Below are 22435 nucleotides of genomic sequence, written 5' to 3' on the forward strand. Positions count from 1 at the left end.
AGAGAGAGAGAAAGAGTGGAGAGGGGCAGAAAGGGAGAGAGAAAGAGAACCCCAAGCAGGCTGTGTACCCTCAGCATGCAGCCAACACAGGGCTTGATCTCACAAACCACAAGATCATGACCTAAGCTGAAATCAAGAGTCAGATGCTTAACCAACTGAGCCACCCAAGCGCTCCTAAGTTTTTAATTCCAGTTAGTTAACATACCCTGTTATATTAGTTTCAGGTGTACAATATAGTGATTCAACAATCCATCCATACATACATCACACAGTGCTCATCACTGACAAGTGCACCCCTTAATCCCCATCACCTATTTTGCCCATTTCCCCCATCCCTCCCCTCTCGCAATCTCAATTTCTCTGGTAGTGACCAGGGATGCTGCCAAACATTCAACCATGCACCACACACTCATCCCCACAACAAAGAATGCTAATTTCTTGGTTTGGATAAATGTACCATGCTTATGTAAGATGTTAGCGTTAGAGGAAACTTGGTAAAAGGTATACAGGAACACTCTGTACTATCTTTGCAACTCCTATATATCTGAAATTATTTCAGAATATATAAATAAAGCTTATACTTAAGGGCAACATACAGCTTCAGAGTCAAACAATCGATATTTTCATAATTTATTTCTATTACAGGGTACTATGTACTATAGCTGAAATATTGTTTTGGTTTTTTGCAAATTACCTGAATCATTCAATGAAATTTATATTGCCAGTGATATATGTTGACATTTTTGAGACCAATAACATACTTTCAAATGTCTTCAAAGGGGTCTTTAATCATCTTACCTAAAATACCTCCTCTGTTGATCAATCTTGTTTTTTCTTTCTTTGTTTTCCAGAGAATTTGTTTTCTGTAATAATTTTGTTCATTTGTTGAGTGTTGCCTTTTTTGGAATATATGCTCCCTGAAGGCAGGGACTTTCTTGTACCTCTAGGTCCAGAACTGTCACATTAGAGATGGATACTTAATAAATATTTGTTGAGTGAATTATCTGTATCTGTGTTGCATCTTCCTGTTAAGTGGTATTCAAAGGATGGGGCTTTTTAAACCCACTGGGCTGTGAAGATAGAAGTCCCAACCATAGTATTTAACTTAACCTTGATGAAAGTAACTCCTCTTTCTTAAGTATAAAGATGTATTTGTCTACATATTTAAACTTTTTCACAGCTAAAGACAAATACTTTCCTTTCTGCTGGGAATGCTGGGTAAGGAGATGATAAGGTAGATATCTGTGATTTTACACTTTCCTGTCAGATCTTTCTGATTCTCCTAGAAAGCTTTTACTTCACCTGATGAGATGTTCTTCAAACCAACCGCCTTTCACTTCATAGGATTTGGACCATTTCCAGAACAATTTATGAGTTCCTGTCCAATTAAATTCTTAGGTAAAATGTTCCCATTTGATTCAGATTATTTTCAAACATAAAATTTGTGATAAGCATCAAAGGTAGAAATTGGCAAGCACATGTCCATCTCTCACATGGTAGCACCTGGTAGATTATTGAGTTATTTGTTGACCTTAGTGGTGGCACAAACGAAAAAATCATCAATCCCACCCGGGAAGTGTGGAAAGGATGGGACCCTTAGTCTGTGTTTTAAAGAAAGAAAAACAGGAGCAGTGAGCCCTAAATTGTAAATGTTTCCACAATATTCCCCATGTAAGATACAGATAGAAAATTGATTCACTTTGATAATAAGATCTTAACGTGTATCTAACCTCCCCCCTACTTAGAAAATTTGTTTTCTACAGAAAACCGCAGTTTTTTCTTACCGTTGTGTATGAAGAGGATGTAAAACAAATAAATGAAAATAAACCCCAGGTTATTCCAAACCAAAGTAACCATTTTGCATCTTTCTCAAATACTAAATACTTGGTGAATCTAGGTGCATACATATATTTTGGTACTGAGACATAAAAAACTGTTGGAATTGGTGATTATCAATGTACCTACCTATTGTATTTTTCTTGTCCTATAATATCTCCACAGATTCTATTATTTGGTCAGAATCAAGACTGAAAGCTGTTTCACAACAAAGTTTAGAAATGAAAATTCCATGGAGATGTTGAGAACACAAAGCTGTGGAGTCCTATTGGTTTAAATTAATTATATGCTCCTATCATATCTACCTTTAAGTAAGTTGTATTTTATTCCAGTAATGTATTTTTTTGACAATTAGATTTTTATTGATACACTGGTTTAATGTGATTTGTCTTTATGTATTAACCACCATATACCTAGCTTTTCCCATTAGAAGCTTAAAGGAACGCAAAAGATCATATACTTTTTCAGGAGAAAACATTTTAAACAAATGTGGATACAAAACAAATTATGTAAATAATAAGTTGTATTTAAGATAAAATATTAAGATGAATCTGATCAAATAATAATTCCTGATACCGGAAATTAAGTGCTGGGCAACGAAAGGAAGAAATATTAACATTATCTAGAATCATCATGGAAGCCATAGCAATTGAGGAGAAAGGAATTGAGATGCCCCTTGAAGTTTGAGCAGGATCTGTAGTTTTAAGAGAATTGTCTTAATCCTGGAAGGAGTATTTCCTTCAACGGATTCCTTGGGAGCCTATTCTAAAAGACTTTTAATTGAGACCCTTTATATAATGCAATATTCCCCAAAGTGCATTTAGGTAATGGATTTTACATAAAAGTAGTGCTCTCTAGTCAAATTTTGGAAATGATTTTTAGTGTTAAGCTTTTTTTTTTTAAAGCTGTATGTGTTTATACATCCTTTAATATACTTGTATAAATTGTAAATCTCTGAAAGAAAATTTATCTGACTCCAGAACTCAGAATCCTCCCTCTTTTTATTTTTCTTTTTATATTTCTCCTCCTCCTCATCTTTCTTCATCTGTGCCGTCATCATCTTTTTCTGTAGCATTGATGAGGATTAGGATTACTTGGGACAAACTTTAGAAAATACTGCTTTAAAGCATTGTATATGTGCATACCGGAAAGAAAATGTTCATTGGGATAAAACAAGTCTCTAATTGGAGAGTAAAAATATAAAAATATAATATCCAAGTTAGTTATTAACTAGCCTGCCTTGTCTCCACTTACCTTCCTAGTGGGTAGGAAACAACGAAGGTAAATACAACCATAAATGCCTGGGTATTTTTTTTTCAAGCATTTGGTACACAGTATAGGCTGAATACTGTTTTGAGTGTGAATTTTCTCTAAAATTCAAACATATCATAAACAAATGAAAATCAAGGAAGAAAATTTTAATAACTTATTGCAAGCATTTAAAAATATTGTTCTTTATTTTGCCATAATCTTGGAATTCTTTTCAACACTTGTTAGGGATGTTTTAGACAGGCTTCAAGGAACACTTTCAAGGACAGTTTGAAGAGTTTGCCTTAGAAACTTAAAATTCCCTCATTTCTACAGCTGATGGTTTACCGACAATACCAGTTCATCAGAGTGAAGGTGTACCACACAGTTGACTATGTTTTATGGTGGAAGGAAGCATAGCTTACTTGGAAAAGTCCATCTGAAGAAAGAGCTTGGTGAAGAATCATTTGCTCCTGAAAGTGTTAGCCCCCTTTTCTGGAGTTAATAATGAAAACCAAACAAAAAACATACTTGATTCAAAGCCCTATTAATGGAGCAGTCAGTGAATTCTGTACAACTGTCTGTACAATTCTACACAGCTACCTGCACCAGTGAGGGTGAAACGCCATAGGATTTAGGGAGAGGGAGAAAGAGAGGCAGGGACACAAACCTGAACCGAGAGGAAAGTCTTAACACCACACACTGGCACCAGAGCCTCATCTGAAGCTCAAAGCTGGTCAGCACTTTACCAGGTGGTAATGAAAGCGTAAAAGAGCAGTAAGGCTGTGAGTTAAGCAAAGTGGTGGCTGTTGAAGGACTCTGGCCTGGCTAGAATAGGTTTTTCATTTCCCTTTATAAGTAAGCAAAGACTATTGGCAGACTTTTCTAAACTGGATGTGGTATATACAAAAGCTTCTTTTAATAGACTAAAATTTAACATAGAAAGCAAAGTTCCTGTTCTTATATAGTTTTGGGTCCTGGTTTCATGCACATTCTGAGTAATAAGGTATTAAAAGTCACATATTCAATGGCAGTGAGAGATCAAATAGTGGTACAGTATTAAAATCTTGTTTTAAAAGGCATTAAGTGAATCTGACAGTGTTATTACATAGGCCATTTATTATCAAAGGAGGAATGTTATCCAAACTAAGCAACGTTTGTAATACTGTATGAAAATATTTGTATATAATACAGATACAGTGTCAAAATTAAATATACACATTTCATTAATTAAAAGGTCAACATATATTATTCTGTTAAAAATATACTTCCCAAATTGCAAACTCATTTAGACAAATTTTATTACATATAAATGACCAAAATAACTCAGTATTATGGTTTAGCATCCTTAGAACAGGTGAGTTTCTATTTTGTGAAACTATTCTTTATGGTCATCTTAAAACATTTGCTATACCATCTAGTGAAGGCACTGTGTTATACATTCATGTATGATTACATGTCTTAATCTCTCTCTTAAATCTCTTGTACTCCTTCATACTGCTGCTGCTTTAAGGTATATGACTCCTCCTCTCATGGACGTTACCCACATCTCACTGTTAATTCTGAAACATTTTCAGCACAGAGACACCAATTTCCACTCTCATTGTAGGATGCTGATGCATAAAATTAATTTGATAATAAAGCAATGTTATTTTTTAATCCTTGCAACCTTTATATACTTCACAGATTTTATCTCTTCTTCTGAAATTTTAAAACAGGTTTAAAAAGTATTATTGCAACTAATAGTTTACATGGATTATCTTACAAAAATCACAGAATTAATACTGATTGATTATGTCCAAAAACATATAAAATAGTTTGTTGATTGCAGCATTTGGTTTCCACTGTCTGCGTCCATCTAGTTCTAGTTCTATTGTATGAATTTCTCAGCTGCTGTAATCCACTTTTACCAGGAGGCATTCTGTCACTTCTAGGGTATTCTACCCCCAAAAACTGTATGAGCAAATAGATTCTTGGAAGATACAACTAAAGTCATATGTCTTTATATTGCCACTCCATATTTTTCAATGTTCTTTAGAGCCCCTCAAAATTTTATTCCAACAAGTTTTTATCTTTTGTAGTAGTATCCCTAGGAAACACAAGCTCTTCTGTTTTCTCTGTTCCTTTAAAGATTTGCTGTCTTCCTAGAAAAATAAATTTAAAAAGTTTCAAATTTACATTAAAAAAACACCTTTTAAAATATTCAATTATTAATTTCCATCCTATTAGGTTATGCTGAAAGTTTGGTGTAATTGAAAAGGGAGAATCTTGAATGATATTTTTTGAACTATGATTTCTAACTATACTTGTGATAATTGATGTGGAGGAAATTCAAGATTGTTGTGGCTTAAGATTTAGGATCAAAGAGCTACATCAGGTGGCTGCCATTTTCACCACTGCAACAGTGTACATGCTATTGAAATTCTGCTGAAATTTATATGGAAAAGATATTTGTAGATTACTCAATCGTCTTGTTTAATATAGAAAAAAGTGTATTTTTTTGTGGAAGGAAGAATTAACACTGAAAACATTCAGGGTATTTTGGCAAAGTTGATTGATGATGATCTACCTGATTGAGCTTGTGCCCTAAGGTCCACCCTGACAATCTGGTTGGTTTTCACTAGAGTATAGAAGACACGTGCCTCAAAACTAGTTTTCAGGCCCTGATGAAAATCTTACAAAAGGCTACCTGTACAACCTACAGAGAGTGGAGAAAGAAATACTTCACACGGAATAGATACATAAGGGAGCAGCTCTGTATACACTTGATCACGTTCCAGTAAACCCCTGGAAGGGGGATTCATGGAGGGTAGCGTAATTCATCTTTTGGATGACAACCAATTATTGAGTGTTTTCTAGGTCACGTATTGTGTTCCATGCTTTACATACATTATTTCATTTTATCTACTTAATGACTTTATGAAGTTGATGATTTTGCCTCCATTCACAGATGAGGGAACTGAGCTGCAGAGGATAAATAAGCTACCATAGTCATGTAAGTATAATACCTGTGGTTTAAGATCATCTGTCCTATTATTAGTTTAGCCACAAATTGGGATCTCTCTTTGTTATATATTTAGTAACACTAACACATAGCCTTTAAATAATACACTTAAAAGATTAAGTAGATTTCAAAGAAAAATATGAAGGAGAATTTCTCATATTCATTTTATTGAGGGTCTAGGACATCTTCACAAAATACAAACTGAAATTCATAGGACTAAGCAGTTTTGAAATGCATAGATGTGAAAATTTAAGTGACATTTCCTAGGACACCAAGATTGAGCATTCATTAAAAAGACAAATGCAAAAAAAACATGATTTTTACCTCTGTAATCCTGGGAACACAGATGTTATCTCCCTTCTCTAAGCTTTGTTTCCAAATTTTCTTAGCCAGAAGCCCTCAATGTATTTATATTGCTAGTGTTCATTTCCACTCTTCCAGTTCAGCTGGAATTCCTATGATTTCCTGAGTCCCAGAGCATGCAACTCCCCCTCCTTCTTTAAGAGAAATAAGGGATGCCCATGCTCCCATATATCTATTGGTGGAATAACATAATAGTAACAGAAATGTGAAATAACGGAAATAACCCATCATTGCTATGAATCAACTGTCTTCGTTTTCCATGTCCCACTCTAGTTAATATTTACATTATTTTTAAGTTTTGTATTAAGCTTTTACTTAAATTCTAGTATAGTTAATATACAGTGTTGAATTAGTTTCAGATGTACGATATAGTAATTCGACACTTCCACACATCACTATGTGCTCATCACAAGTGCACTCCTTAATCTCCATCACCTATTTAACTCATCCTCACACCCATCTCCCCTCTGGTAACCATGTTTCTTCTCTATAGTTAAGAGCGCTTCTTGGTTTGCCTCTCTCTCTCTCTCTTTTTTTCCCTGATGCACATTTGTTTTGTTTCTTAAATTCTTTCCTGCTTTGTTGAAGATTCGTTGACCATATAATTGTGGGTCCATTTCTGGGCTTTCTATTCTGTTCCATTGATCTCTGTGTCTGTTTTTGTGCCAGTACCATACTGTCTTTGATGATTACAGCTTTGTAATACAGCTTGAAGTTTGGAACTGTGATGTCTCTGCTTTGGTTTTCTTTTTCAAGATTGCTTTGGCTCTTCAGGGTCTCTTCTGGTTCCATACAAATTTTAGAATTGTTTGTTCTAGCTCTGTGAAAAATGCTGGTGGCATTTTGATAGGGATTGCATTCAATGTGTAGATTGCTTTGGGTAGTATTGACATTTTAACAATATTTGCTCTTCCAATCCACGAGCATGAAATATTTTTTTCATTTCTTTGTGTCTTCAATTTCTTTCAAAAGTGCTCTATAGTTTTCAGAGTACAGATCTTTTGCCTCTTTGGTTAGGCTTATTCCTAGGTATCTTACAGTTTGGTGCAATTCCAAGTGGGTTCGATTTCTTGATTTCTCCATCTGCTGCTTCATTATTGGTGTATAGAAACGCAACAGTTCTGTATGTTGGTCTTATATCTTGCAACTTTGTTGAATTTGTGTGTCAGTTCTAGAAATTTTGGGGTGGAGTCCTTTGGGCTTTCTACATAGAGTTATCATGTCATCTGTGAAGACCGAATGTTTGACTTCTTCCTTGTCAATTTCAATGCCTTTTATTTCTTTTTGTTGTCTGACTGATGAGGCTAGGACTTCCAGTACTATACTGAACAACAGTGGTGAGGGTGGACATCTTCGCCGTGTTCCTCACCTTATACGAAAGGCTTTCAGTTTTTCCCCACTAAAGATGATATTAGCTGTGGGGCTTTCATATATGGCCTTTAGGTGCTGAGGTATGTTCCTTCTATCCCTACTTTCTGGAGGGTTTTTATCAAGAAAGGATGCTATATTTTGTCAAATGCTTTTTTCTGCATCTCCTGAGAGGGTAATATGATTTTTATCCTTTCTTTTATTAACGTAGTGTATCATGTTGATTGATTTGTGAATATTGAACCACCCCTGCAGCCCAGGAATAAATCCCACTTGATTATGGTGAATCATTCTTTTATGATACTGTTGGATTTGATTTGCTAGTGTCTTTTTGATAATTTTTGTATTCATGTGCATCAAGGATATTGGTCTGAAATTCTATTTAGTTGGGTCTTTGTCTTGTTTTGGAATCAAAGTAATGCTGGCTTAATAGAATTAGTTTGAAAGTTTTCCTTCTATTCCTATTTTTTGGAACACTCTCAGAAGAATGAGTATTAACTCTTCTTTAAATGTTTGGTAGAATTCGCCTGGGAAGCCATCTGGACCTGGACCCTTGTAGTTGGGAGATTTTTTATTACTGATTGAATTTCTTCACTGGTTATGGGTCTGTTAAAATTTCCTATTTCATCCTGATTCAGTTTTGGTAGTTTATGTTTCTAGGAATTTGTCCATTTCTTCCAGATTGCCCAGTTTGTTGGCATATAATTGCTTATATTATTCTCTTACAATTCTCTGTATTTCTGCAGTGTTGGTTGTGATCTCACCTCTTCAATTCATGATTTTATTTATTTGGGTCCTTTCTCTTTTCTTTTGTTAAGTCCAACTAGGGGGTTATCAATTTTGCTCACTCTTTAAAAGAACCAGTTCTGGGTTTCTTTGATCTATTCTTTTTTTAAATTTCTGTGTCATTTATTTCTGTACTAATTATTTTATTTTATTTTATTTTATTTTATTTTATTTTATTTCCCTTCTTCTGCTAGGTTTGGGTTTTAATTGCTGTTCTTTATCCAGCTCCTTTAGGTATAAGGCTAGGTTGTGTATTTGAGACTTTTCTTGCATCTTAAGGAGACCTGTATTGTTACATACTTCATTCTTAGACTGCCTTTGCTGCATCCCAAAGGTTTTGGGCTGTTGTGTTTTCATTTTCATTTGCTTCCATGTATTTTTTTAATTTCTTCTTTGATTTCCTGGTTAACCCATTCATTCTTCAGTAGGATGTTCTGTAACCTCGTCTTTCCAAATTTTTTCTTGTGATTGACTTCAAGTTTCATGGTGTTGTGGTCTTAAAATATGTGTGGTATGATCCCAATCTTTTTGTACTGCCTGAGGCCTGATTTCTGACCCAGTATGTGATCCCTTCTGGAGAATGTTCCATGTGCACTCAGAAAGAATGTGTATTCTGCTGCTTTTGGATGCAATGCTCTGAATATATCTGTTAAGTCTATCTGGTCCAGTGTATCATTCAAAGCCATTGTTTCCTTGCTGATCTGCTTAGATGATTTGTCCATTGTTGTAAGTGGGGTGTTAAAGTTTCCTACTATTATTGTATTATTATCAATGAGTTCTTTAAGTTTGTTACTATTGTTTTTCTTTTTATTACTAATTTTATTTTTTTCATTTACATCCAAATTAGTTAGCATGTAGTGCCACAATGATTTCAGGAGTAGATTCCTTATTGCCCCTTACCCATTTAGCCCATCCCCCCTCCCACAACCCCTCAAGTAACCCTCTGTTTGTTCTCCATATTTGAGTCTCTTATGTTTTGTCCCCCTCCCTGTTTTTATATTATTTTTGCTTCCCTTCCCTTATGGTCATCTGTTCTGTGTCTTAAAGTCCTCATATGAGTGAAGTCATATGATACTTGTCTTTCTCTGACTAATTTCGCTTAGCATAATACCCTCCTGTTCCATCCACATAGTTGCAAATGGCAAGATTTCATTCTTTTTGATTGGCGAGTAATACTCCATTGTATGTATATACCACACCTTCTTTATCCATTCATCCATCGATGGACATTTGGGCTCTTTCCATACTTTGGCTATTGTTGATAGTGCTGCTATAAATATTGGGGTGCATGTGTCCCTTTGAAACAGCATCCCTGTATCCCTTGGATAAATACCTAGTAGTGCAATTGCTGGGCCATAGGGTAGTTCTATTTTTAGTTTTTTTTTTTATGAACCTCCATACTGTTTTCCAGAGTGGTTGCACCAGCTTCCATTCCCACCAACAATGCAAAAGAGATTCTCTTTCTCCACATCTTCGCCAACATCTGTTGTTGCCTAAGTTGTTAATGTTAGCCATTCTGACAGGTGTGAGGTGGTATCTCATTGTGGTTTTGATTTGTATTTCCCTGATGATGAGTGATGTTGAGCACTTTTTCATGTGTCAGTTGGCCATCTGGATGTCTTCTTTGGAGAAGTGTCTATTCACTTTAAGTTCTTTAAGTTTATTATTAACTGATTTATATATTTAGGTGGCTCCACACTGGGGGCATAAGTATTTACAATTGTTAGATCTTTTTGATGGATAGATGCCTTTATTATGATAGAGTGCCCTTCTTCATCTCTTATTTCAGCCTTTGGTTTAAAATCTAGTTTTTCTGGGGGTGCCTGGGTGACTCAGTCAGTTAAGTGTCCACCTCTTAATTTCAGTTCAGGTCATGATCTCGTGGTTTCATGAGTTCAAGCCCTCCATGGGACTCTGTGCTGACAGTATGGAGCCTGCTTGGGATTCTCTGTCTCCCTCCCTCTGCCCCTCCTCACTCACACTGTCTGTCTTTATTTATTTATAAATAAACTATTTAAAAAATAAAATGAAATAAATAAAATAAAATAAAATAAAATAATAAAATAAAATAAAATAATAAAGTCTAGTTTGTCTGAGATAAGTATGGCTACTCCAGCTTTCTTTTGATGCCCATTAGCATGATAAATGGTTCTCCATATCCTCATTCTCCATGTTGAGGTGTCTTGGGCTAAAATCAGTCTTTTGTAAGCAGCATATCAAGGAGTTTTTTGTTTTTTTGGGTTTTTTTGCCCATTCTGATACCCTATGTCTTTTGATTGGAGCGTTTAGTCCATTTCCATTTAGAGTAATTATTGATAGATATGAATTTAGTGCCATTGTATTACCTGTAAAGTCACTCTTCCTGTAGATTGTCTCTTTTCCTTTCTAGTTTTTGTTGCGTTTGGTATCTCTTTCCTGCTCATAGGGCCCCCTTTAAAAATCCTCACAGAGATGATTTAGTGTTCACCAACTCCTTTAGTTTTTTTGCCTGTCTTAGAAACTCTATTTCTCCTTTTCTGAGTGACAGTCTTGCCAGTTAAAGGTTCTTGGCTGCACAGTTTTCCCATTTAGTATGTTGAATTTATCATGCCACTTCCTTCTGGCCTGCCAAGTTTCTGTGGATATGTCTGCTGCTAACCTTATGTGTCTACCTTTGTAGGTTCAGGACCTTTTGTCCCTAGCTACTTTCAGAATTTTCTCTTTACCTTTGTATTTTGCGAGTTTCACTATGATATATCATGGTGTTGACCTGCTTTTGTTGATTTTGATGAGAGTTCTCTGTGCCTCTTGAACTTGAATGCCTGTTTCCTTCCCCAGATTATGGAAGTTCTCAGCTATAATTTGTTCGCATAAACCTTCTGCCCCTTTTTCTCTGCTCTTCTTCTTGGACTCCTATGATATGGATATTATTGCACTTTATGGAATCACTGAGTTCCCTAAGTCTTTATTTGTGACCTAATAGTTTTTCCTCTTCTTTTCAGCTTTATTATTTTCCATAATTTTATCTTCTATATCACCTATTCATTCCTTTGATTCTTCTATCCCCATTGTGATTACATTCAGTTGGTTTTGCCTTTCAGTTAAAACATTTTTTATTTCAGCCTAACTAGTTTTTAGGTCTTTTATCTTGGTAGCAAGCGTTTCTCTGGTGTCTTCTATGCTTTTTTCATGCCCAGTTAGTATTCTTATGACTGTTGTTCAATATTCTTGTTCAGATATTGCTTATATCTGTTTTGAGCAAATCCCTGGCTGTGGTTACATCTTGATCTTTCTTTTGGGGAGAATTCCTCCATCTTGTCATTTGTCTAAGTTTCTGTCTTTTCCATGTTATGAAAGCTTGTTGTTTCCTGCTCCTGAGAGTAGTGCTATATTAAGAAGGGATCATACATTGTCCAGGACCTGGTGCTTTAGGAAGTGTTTCTGGTGTATGCTGTGTGCAGTCTCTACTTTTGTGATTTGGCTGCTCTTTCCCCAGGTCAGTCCTCTGCAGAGTTCCCCCTTGTTTGCAATGGGGAGTGTTTGGGCCTTTGTAAATAGGTGTATTTGATTTGTTTGTTAAAATAAGCCTGATTTTTTAAAAAATCCTACTCCAAAAAAAGAGAAAAAGAAAAGGAACAAAAACAAACAAGCAACCAAAAAACTTTATGCCTGATTCCAATGAGAAAGAAAGAAAGAAAGAAAGACCTGATCCAAAAATGGGAAAAGGAAAAAAACCCAAACAAACAAACAAAAATTATAAGCCTAACTAAAAAAAAAAAAAGGCCAGTCCTATTTCCACCAGAACCGAAGCAGAAACTTTGGAGCACTCTATGATCAGTAGACCTGCTGCATGCGGGGTGTCTGTGTTGGTCCTCTGGGGAAGAGACCTGCCGTGCTTGCTCACAGACCTGTCCTAATAAAGATGCCCCTGCAGGATACAGGGGGGCAGGTTTTGGTGTAAGTGGCTCCAGCCTCCACTGGTGGTGCTGTATTGCTCACTGAAGCTTGTTATGTGGCAAACACTTTTTAAAGCATATTATATAATCATATTTAATTCTCATATAACAGAGGTAGCTACTTCTATTAGTCTTAATGCAGAACTGAGGAAACAGGGATTCAAAGAAGTAACTTTTTAAAGCTCATGCCATCAGTCAATAGTACAGTTGAGATGTGAATCCAGAGTCTGACTCCAGAGGCTTCACTACTGGAATAGAAGGGAGATAGAAACTACACTTGAATCAGCAGCTAGACAAGGCAGTAATCACTTCCTACATTGGTTGCCACTGAGTCAGCTGAAAGAGGTTTGTCTGGAGAGCATGCCTCGTGTTTAGGGTATGCAGCAATCTCAAGGGTAAGATATTTCCTACCCCATACCTACTTCCCTTCCCCTTCTGGACATATTCAGTCTGAATTACAAATGTCCTTTTCAGTCTATCCAGAATGCATTCTCTTTCTAATTTAATGTTGAATATAATCTGAACTCAATCACTACATTGACCCTCAAAATGGGATTCTGAAAAAGGCAAAGAGGTTCTTTAGGTGTGGATCAGAGCAAGATATTCAGACAGATAGGAGTTTGAATCCCAATTTGTTCTTTTACTAGCTGTATATCCCTGGGGAAATTAAATATTTTGAAGCTCAGTGTTCTCATCTCTATAATGGCAATACGACCACCTCTCCTAGGGTTATAGAGAGGGCTAGATACATAGTGCTTAATAAATGATAGTACTCCTACTTGACTTACTAGGCATATCAATTCTGAAGGCATCACACCTAGCAAAGGATGGGGTGTGCTTTATTGAGGGGTAAGTTCTAGGAAATAATGCCACAATGCACAGTCTGGGCTGGGCTTTCTCTTTGCACTTATCAGTTCAGGTTCTCTCTCCAACTGGGGAGCCTTTTGGACTCCTGCTGCTCTCTCTCCAACTGGGGAGCCTTTTGGACTCCTGCTGCATACAGGGCTAGGCTCCTGGGGAAGTGTTCAGAGTCCTCACTTTGACTTCAGGTCTAAGCCATGTTCTTCAATCCAGCTTCTCTGGCAATAAAGCCCCACTTTTAATTCATATCTGCCTTCTGTGTCTATTTCCCAATTCATTCACAGAATTTGGCCGTAAAATCGGTCTACAGTTGAGGCAGGGTGGTGGTATGAGAGATCATAGCGTCAAACCTCACCACCTAAATTGAACCCCAGATGTACCTCATACCAATCTGTGACCTTGGGAATGTTTCTAACTTTTTCTGTGTTGTAGTTTCTTAATGGTACATACTTGCAGGATTTTTGTAAAGTCTGAGGTAATATATATATAATACCTAGAGCAGTGCCTGGTACTCTCTTAGCACCAAATAAGGGTTGTTAAAAATAACATATCTGGAGAATTTGTGTCAGAGTAAAGAACAAATAAGAATCCTACTTCCAAGCCCCATCTTTGCTGACTCCAATCAAGCTCTGCCACCATGAACCACAGAACTGATTATTTCACTGCTATTTGTGTCTCCTTTCCAAGACCTCCCCACCCTTGGTAGCTATTTTGAAATGTCTCTTAACTCCATCGCAATCACTCAGGGGATCCACTTTAAAAGTTGAATTCCCATGGCATTCCCATGTCCAGCACTATGTTAATGCCTGTGAGATATGAAAAACTAATATAGAAGGGTATACTAACCGGGACAAAAGTAGAATTTTAATCAACATGAAAATAAAGTTAGCATTAATTTATTAAATCCTGACCATAAATTTTAATAAGCTTTATCCATCGGAAGCAAAATGAATTAAATAACAATAAAAGCTTATAACATGCTTGACTCATGAAGGAAATTCACTGTAGCTAAATTCAAAATTTAACATTTTGCCTTATAATTTCAAGAAAAAGGTGGGCTGTATCAGGTTAGTTAACTTTGTAAGAATTTAATTTAATTTCAAGATAGAAATTATTTGTGTATTTTCTTCTACAATTAGTTGATTTTGGAACATGGTATTCCATGCAACATTCAACACATGAGAGAAGGAATTGCAAATATATAGCATACCTCTAACCCTTACTGCTTCCTAAGCCAAGAGTTGATATCACCAGTTTTGTCTGCAGACTTCTCAGTTCAGCCCTGATTTGAGACTTTATATTCAACATAACTTTTCCAACAGTCACTATTAAGCAACTGGATGTATAAGCAATAAGAAGCCTATCTGCCATTCCTCCATTAGACAGTGCTTTGAAATCACTCTAAATAAGGACTAAAAGGCAGTCGCCTGGAGTATATGCCTTCACAAGATGTAAGCTTGGCCTTGATGGATGCATAGAACAGGATAGTCCAAAGTTATAGAAAAAAAGACAGTAGAAATTCCACATAAAGGACTAACATAAGTAAGGGGAAAAAGTTGGAAATAAGCTTGGTAAATCCAGGACACCAAGAGGAGACTGGCTTGCATCAGGTAGATAATGTAATGATAAATGAAGTTCAAATTCCATTGTTTTTATTTTCATCACTGTCAATAGGGCTCAAAGATAATTTTACCATCTCACCTTCTGTGGGCAACTACTAGTATTAAAAAACAGAAACACACATGACCCTTTCCCTATCATGAAAATGTTAAAAATTTCTTTTTAAAAAAGCATAAGAAACTTTTTGGCTTTCTCTCACAGCTGGTAAAATTCCTCAAGGGGGGGGCAATGGTAATAATATATTTGTTGAAACTTTTTTTAGTACTAAGCACTTTACATGAATTATGCCATTTAATCCTTTCAACCTCCTATAAGATACTATTTTTTTCTCCATTTGCACATGAAGAAACAGTTGCCTAGTGTCAAGATAGTGTCTTCCAAATTTTGTTTTGCTGTTTATATTTCATAACCACTAGCAGACAAGTAGGGGAAAATTAGCCCTATATATTTATCAAAATTATTTTAAAAAATAAAAAAAATTGTTGGACATATATATATGTCCAGTTTTAACACGTAAAGATATTTGTTAAATACATTAGATGATCTCTTTTATTGGCTATGAGTTCTTATAAATGTGTACATATATGGATTAAAATTATTAATGTGTTTTAGAGGTAAAAATTTATCACATTAGCCTCTTGGAAAGTTATTATAGCAATGAAGTATGCAGTCATTTATTTTTATTCTTCTTTCATAAACTATTTGCCCAGCTAAGAATTGGTAAGATTTTCCTCTACTAGAGTTGAGTAAATGTACTTAAACCTCAGGTAATAATAAGCACTTAGAATTCTAAGATAATAGATACATCCATAAGAGAATTATAGCATCCTATCAGAGGACTAGTTTGTATTTCTGTTCAAAGTAAATAACTTACCTTGGGGGTACAGTTCAACAACTGTAACATGCCCTGTGAAACTCTTGATAAGTGGAGATTGAATTCCTCACTGTTATTCACTTTGACAAAGTGCTTCAACTTGTGAGCAGCACGATATAAAAACACAGCTTCCTATTATAGAAAAAAAATCAGAAGGGTTGTGGTTCAAATAAAATATGAAGAAATGATAAGCTTTCGTAAGGAGCCTAAAGCCAGAGCTGTGCTGCCAAATAATGCCTCACCTCCACCCCAGATTTCCATTCCAGTTAATCACATGACTGACAAATAACTAGACTAAAACTGTGTAGCTCCTAAGTGACAGTCTGAAGTCCCTAGAATTTGGTTTAATGATTATTTGACTTTTTAAAGTCTCCTTTCTTTATAATATACATTTATGATCTCATCACTTATGAGTGAGCATATAATAAGATTATTCAATTTTAAATGAGATAACCAAAGGAGAGGGCTTCTGGAGGCAACAATAATGAAAGGTATGTGATTTCTCTTATTATTTTTGTACCTTTTGAGCTATGGATGAATAGCTGGCAATAAGAAAATCAAGGTCCATATTCACTTCAAACAAGTCTTTCAAATATTTAAAGAAATTAAAATTAAAAGAATTTATGAATACACTATGAGATACTATGAGGTTAACTTGGTTACTGTGAAATTAAAAAAGACTTGAATATCATACTGGTTTCTGTAGATGGAAATAACACATAATATTTTCTGTAGAAGGAAATGACACAGACTTTTGTTGTAAGGTTTGTAAGTTGTAATATTCCACCAACCAGAGGTAGTAGTTGTTTGAAGATAAACAAATATTGAAAGAAAAAATTTCAAAGTCCTAGAAGTAAATTATCGTCATGACATGTTTGTGAATATGCAAGCAATCACTCTAACAAATATTTTGCTGCAGAAGAATTTCAGAAATAAGGGATATGTATGTCTTTGAATTCAGCAGCTCTTCTAACATTTTCAAAGTGAAAATAGAAATGCTAAAATAGAAAAAAATTATTTACCAAATAAGCATAAGGATCTTTGTAAAATAATTATAAAAGAAGACCACAGTATAACTTAATAGGTCAATAGGAACTGTCTGGTGAGAAACAAAAGAATATGACATGAATATAAGCAATATAATTATCTCTAACAGACATACAAATAATATAAGCTTCTATAAAGTCAAATTTGAATGACATAAATTCCAAGTAATTATTATTACCTTATTATCATCACATGCATGTTTTTTAAAAACGTTAGGTTCATTATTCGGGCAATTGGTACGATTTTTTATCATGGTGTCCTGTAGAAAGTAATTATATAACAGTATGGTTAAATTGGGGACTTTTCTAATATGTAGCAATTTTTAAAACAACGTTATAAAACTTTGTCTTAATATATGCATTTTAAGGAAAATAACTTTAGCCTGGTTCAGCTGACTAGGCATAAAGAATAGTTTTCTGTAGTTGAAGAATAAACAAATATATATACAACCCCTCACATCTTTAGAGCTTCCCCCAGACTCCATAATTTAATCCCAGAAGTCACTGAGAGAATCTGGTTCATTTGGGGAAATAAAAGTAAGTACCTATTTCAGAAGTTATGTTATGTAGACAAAATACTATAAAATTTGAAATCATGAAGTTGAGATGCATTTAAGAGGTTTTCCAGTCCGGTTTCCTGCCACTACAAAACAGCAACAAAAGAAACTTACATTAGAATAAAAGAAAACCTCTTGACACAGTGAAATTGATATTTATTCTACACAGCTTTTTTTAATCCAATTTGTCTGGGATGCTTGAGATAGAACTTTGCTAGAAACAATGGGATTGAATGTGTGTGTGTTGTAATGTAGGAGTACGGAGGCAGATAGTACATGTTCATTTTTCATTTCTAAGGAATGTAGTATTAAAATGTGGGGACTACTTGAATCAAGAATTTAGTTGAGGTATTAGGAAGAACTTCCTAAGGATTCAGATTCTCTTATGCACAGGATTGGACTATTCTGTCAAGCAAACCAGCAATTCCATGCTATGAGAGCTTCTAGAAAGACTTCAAGTAATCTTAGCCTACAGGTTGTCACCAAAGAAACAGGAGAAATGGAGTAATGGCAAACTTTAGTCATGGGCTTCTCTCAGAAAAGTGTGCATTACTCTAGTTACCCGTGAAAAGCATAAATGGTCTCTGGGTATATGTTGGCCTTAATAGTAGTATGTACTATCTGCTTTACCTGCAGGAATTAGTGTCTGAACATTCATTTAACCACTCAACACTTACTATCAGCCAAAGTGCAAGGTCCCTGCCCAGCCCTATGAGAAAAAGAGACTAAGAAAACACAGTCCCAGTTTCTTGTGCCATTTGATACAAAGGGCAGGTGCTGCATCCCTCGGACACTTTTATATCACTTTTTACCTTTGGAAAAGTATGCTTTTGTAAACAGAAAATTTGTTAGTGTCAACCACCCCCATTATACTGAAAATGTCTCAAGTGAAAATGGGTATATTTTCTATAACTCATGTCGCCATTATACACATTCTAGAAGTAGTGAAGAATTGACATTTGCCTATTAAATCATTTTCCTATGGATATCCATTTAATTCCAAAAAACCCAATAAATCATACATATATTTCTCTTTGATAAAACACAGAGAATTTTTTTGTCATGACATTATTTTTAAAAAGCTATAGAAGAGACTCTATAGAGAACAAACAGGTTGCTGGAGGGGAGTTGGTGGGGGGATGGGCTAAATCGGTGATGGGTATTAAGGAGGGCACTTGTGATGAGCACTGGGTGTTATATGTAAGTGATGAATCACTAAATTCTACTCCTGAAACTAAAAGTACACTATATGTTAACTAACTGGAATTTAAAAAAGAACTTGAAGCATTTAAAAAAAAAGAAAAAAAGAAGATAGGCAAATGTGTGGCTAATCTGTAATGTTTTCCAATTTACCAAAAATATACAAAATATACACAATTAGTACATAATTAGTATATTTATTGGATCATTTTAACAAATTGCATGGCACATGAATATTTGAAAAGCCATTTGGTGAAGCCATTGCTCCCAGTATTAAAAAAAAAAACAACTCATTGATATGTAGTCATATGTTGTTGTATGTATGTATAACATACAGAAAGGTAATGTTATGCCAGTTGATTTGTTTGCCAAGTGCTTGTTATAGTATATAAAGAAGTGACAATACACTTAAAAGGTTGACTTCTATAGAGGTAACAATTATTGACTCCAGTGCATTTTATGAATACATTAGCAGGTGCACATGAGTGCCAATTACAGTTGGCTTCTGAAATTGTTTTTATGCAAACTTGATGAGAAGGATGGCTCAGACTAAGGTCAATGGAATCACGGAGTTGAGAACCTTAGATATCCATCTCTTGACTTACTTTACTTGATTTATCAATAATAATTTCTTATAGGCATCATGACATATTCGAAGATTTCTTCATATTTATTATGAATAGGTAAAATCAAAAAAGAAAAGCCAAGATCACATTGACTTTGAACTGCAATATTTTCCAGTATGAAACATGTTACATAAATTGTTCTAAAAATACATAATGTCCTTTCAATTATAAACTGACATGTCTTTCAGTATAATTTTCTTCTTGGGAATTTTTCCTATTATGTTTGTAACAGTAGCTTTTTCAGAAACACTAATTGTATATAAAATGGATTTCATCTTTTCTTTTATATATTTATCTTTGATTTTTAAAAATCTCATTGTGTTTTTCCCCCATATCTTCCATATGCCTGTTCTAACACAGCACTTATTCCTTGTTCCATCTATCCTCCATTTTCCCCCTAAATCTAAAGAGCTCACCTTAATTTTCTCTATTTTCTCTTCTCTTACATTGTATTATTTTTAGATCTTTTTACTTTGGTTTCTTAGAAAATGTTGAGAAGAAAAATTTTGACATTTTCTACTGCTTTCATGGATAATTCATCTTTGATATGAATTCATTTTTCTCATCTATGTATTCATTTGCTTATTTATGTGTTTATTTGTTCATTTATTTTGGTAGTATCAATACATAGTCTTTTTATTGTCTGGTTATCTTTTGAAGTGATGCTAAAGTAAATTAGATGATTTTTCAGCCAGTATACAACTCTTCCCTCCACCTTATCAGAGGACGTATTAGTTTCCTAGGGCTATTGTAGAAAATTACCAAAAACTTGGTGGCTCAAAAAACCCAGAAATTTATTCTGTCACAGTTCTGGAGGTCAGAAGTCCAAAAGGAAGGTATCAGAGATTCTAGGAGAGAATCCATTGTTTGCCTCTTCTTTCTTCTGTTGGCTACCAGCATGCTTTGGCGTTCCTTGGCTTGTGGCCACAAGGCTCTAGCCTCTGCCTGCAACTTCATCAGCTTCTTTTCTGTGTTTGTTAGATCTCCCCCTGTGTTTCTCTCTCTTCTTTTTCTTCCAAGTTTTTATTTAAATTCCAGTTAGTTAACATACAGTGTAATATTAGTTTCAGGTGTAGAATTTAGTGATTTAGCACTTAAATACAATACCTGTTGCTCATCACAACAAGTGCACTCCTTAATCCCCATCACCTATTTAACCATCTCCCCATCCACCTCCCCTCTGGTAACCATCAATTTGTTTTCTATAGTTATGTGTCTGTTTCTTGGTTTGCCTCTCTTTTCCCCAACAATGTTCATTTGTTTGGTTTCTTAAATTCCACATATGAGTGAAATCATATGGTATTTGTCTTTCTCTGCCTGATTTATTTTGCTTAGCATACTACTCTCTAGCTCCATCCATGTTATTGCAAATGGCAAGATTTCATTCTTTTTGATAGCTAAGAAATATTCTAGTGTGTGTGTGTGTGTGTGTGTGTGTGTGTGTATACTATTTCTTATTTATCCATTCATCAGTCGATGACATCTGGGCTCTTTCCATAATTTCGCTCTTGGCTATTGTTGATAGTGCTGCAATAAACGTCAGGGTTCATGTATCTCTTTGAATTAGTATTTTTGTATTCTTTGGGTAAATAACTAGTAGTGCAATTGCTGAATTGTAGGGCAGTTCTATTTTCAACTTTTTGAGGAAGCTCCATACTGTTTTCCAGATTGGCTGTACCAGTTTGCATTGGCACCCCCACCTTTCTCTTATAAAGAGAATGCCACCTGTGATGGCATTTAGGCCCAACTGGGCCTAAATCCAAGATAGTTTCATTATGTCAAAATTCTTAATCACATCTGCAAAGACTCTTCTTCCTTATAAATTTCTAAAGATTTGAACCTGATGTCATCAAGTGACCATAGCCTCCTGTAGAGAAGTACTTCCCTGCCCATTGATGTTGAGTTTGACCAAAATACTGTGCTTTTGGATAGTGGACATTTGCAGATGGGACAAGAGCAGAGGCTTGAAATGTATTTGCACAACTGAGTTGGGCTACTTACACCAATGTCTTTCAACATGAGAATAAGCCTCTGGTAGCAGCTTGTTCATTAGCTAATACTGCCTACTAAATTATCACAAAACTTAGTAGCTTAAAACAAGAAACATTTATTACCGTATAGTTTCTGGGGCCCAGAAATGTTGGAGGAGCTTAACTGAGTGCTTCTGACTCTGCATCTTCCGTGGAGCTGCAGTCAAGATGTTGGCCTTATCTGTAGTCAAGTGAGGCTTGACTAGGTCTAAAGGATCCACTTTCGAGAGGTCTTATTCACATAGCTATTAGCAGGAGGCCCCAATTTCTCACCACATGGGACTCTCCATAGGTGTAAGTATCCTTACCAAGATGGTGGCTGACTTCCTCACAAGCATGCAGTTCAACACACAGCAAGGAGTAGGCTACAAAAATGTCTTTTATGACCTGGTCAAAAGTCACACACTGCCACTTCCATCTTATTCTATCGGTTGCCAGTGAGTCACTAATTACAGTCCATACTCAAGAAGCAGAGAATTAAGCTCCATCTCTTCAAAGGAGCATCAAAGAATTTGTAAACATATTTTACAACTACCACATAGCTGTTCCTTCTGGGTCCTGTGACCCACAATGAAGCATGTAGAGGTGATCGAGCCCAACCAAGTTGCATACCTGTGATTTGGAGATAAATGCATACTGTTGTATGTCTTAGTGCTGTTTGTTATGAAGTAAAAGCTGACTCACAGAAAACTATTGCTTTTTGGATCAATTAATGGCCAAAAATAAGGTAGGAAGGGGGAAGGGTAATGGCCCGGGGCAGCTAGTACCTTCAGTTCACATATATTGTCTTAGAACATTCTTACTCAATTAGCATCACAAAGAGATAGTTCTCTTCTTAATTTTTCTTTTTCCTTTTTTTTTTCCTTTAGGAGAGAAGGTCAGTCTGGCCTACATGGAATCTTCATGGTCACATGTGTCTAAATGAACTAATGTCTATTGCTGATAAATGATTCTGGTCATCAGCTACATGCTATTTCTTTTCTATCTTCCTATTCATTTTGTAGGACAAGGCTGATTCTAAGGACTGGGGTTTTGACGCAGAAGATAAAGATTCAGACTCATACCTTGCCATTCTCTGAAA

General features: G+C 35.4%; 1 protein-coding gene and 1 long non-coding RNA gene across 3 annotated transcripts in view; one reads left to right on the forward strand and one right to left on the reverse strand.

Annotated features, from left to right (window-relative positions):
- Nucleotides 1–287: 287 nt before the first annotated feature.
- Nucleotides 288–22316, forward strand: LOC122211300. Its single transcript, XR_006198615.1, has 4 exons — nucleotides 288–1398; nucleotides 2002–2147; nucleotides 6035–6079; nucleotides 22224–22316. It is a non-coding gene; the product is annotated as an uncharacterized LOC122211300 (long non-coding RNA).
- The window catches only part of IL7 (interleukin 7), a 60181-nt gene continuing 41041 nt past the window's right edge, over nucleotides 3296–22435 (reverse strand). Inside the window, exons 3-5 of one of the 2 annotated variants that reach the window (XM_042924429.1) lie at nucleotides 17121–17201; nucleotides 15896–16027; nucleotides 3296–5228 (exon numbers count right to left, since the gene is read on the reverse strand). In XM_042924429.1, coding sequence (XP_042780363.1) covers nucleotides 5109–5228; nucleotides 15896–16027; nucleotides 17121–17201 — 333 coding nt within the window. In that variant the 3' untranslated portion in view covers nucleotides 3296–5108. The remainder of the gene's footprint in view (nucleotides 5229–15895; nucleotides 16028–17120; nucleotides 17202–22435) is intronic. The other variant, XM_042924430.1, reaches the window with a different exon arrangement.

Source organism: Panthera leo, chromosome F2 (genome assembly GCF_018350215.1).
Source record: "Panthera leo isolate Ple1 chromosome F2, P.leo_Ple1_pat1.1, whole genome shotgun sequence".
In the NCBI taxonomy this organism is placed as follows: Eukaryota; Metazoa; Chordata; class Mammalia; order Carnivora; family Felidae; genus Panthera; species Panthera leo.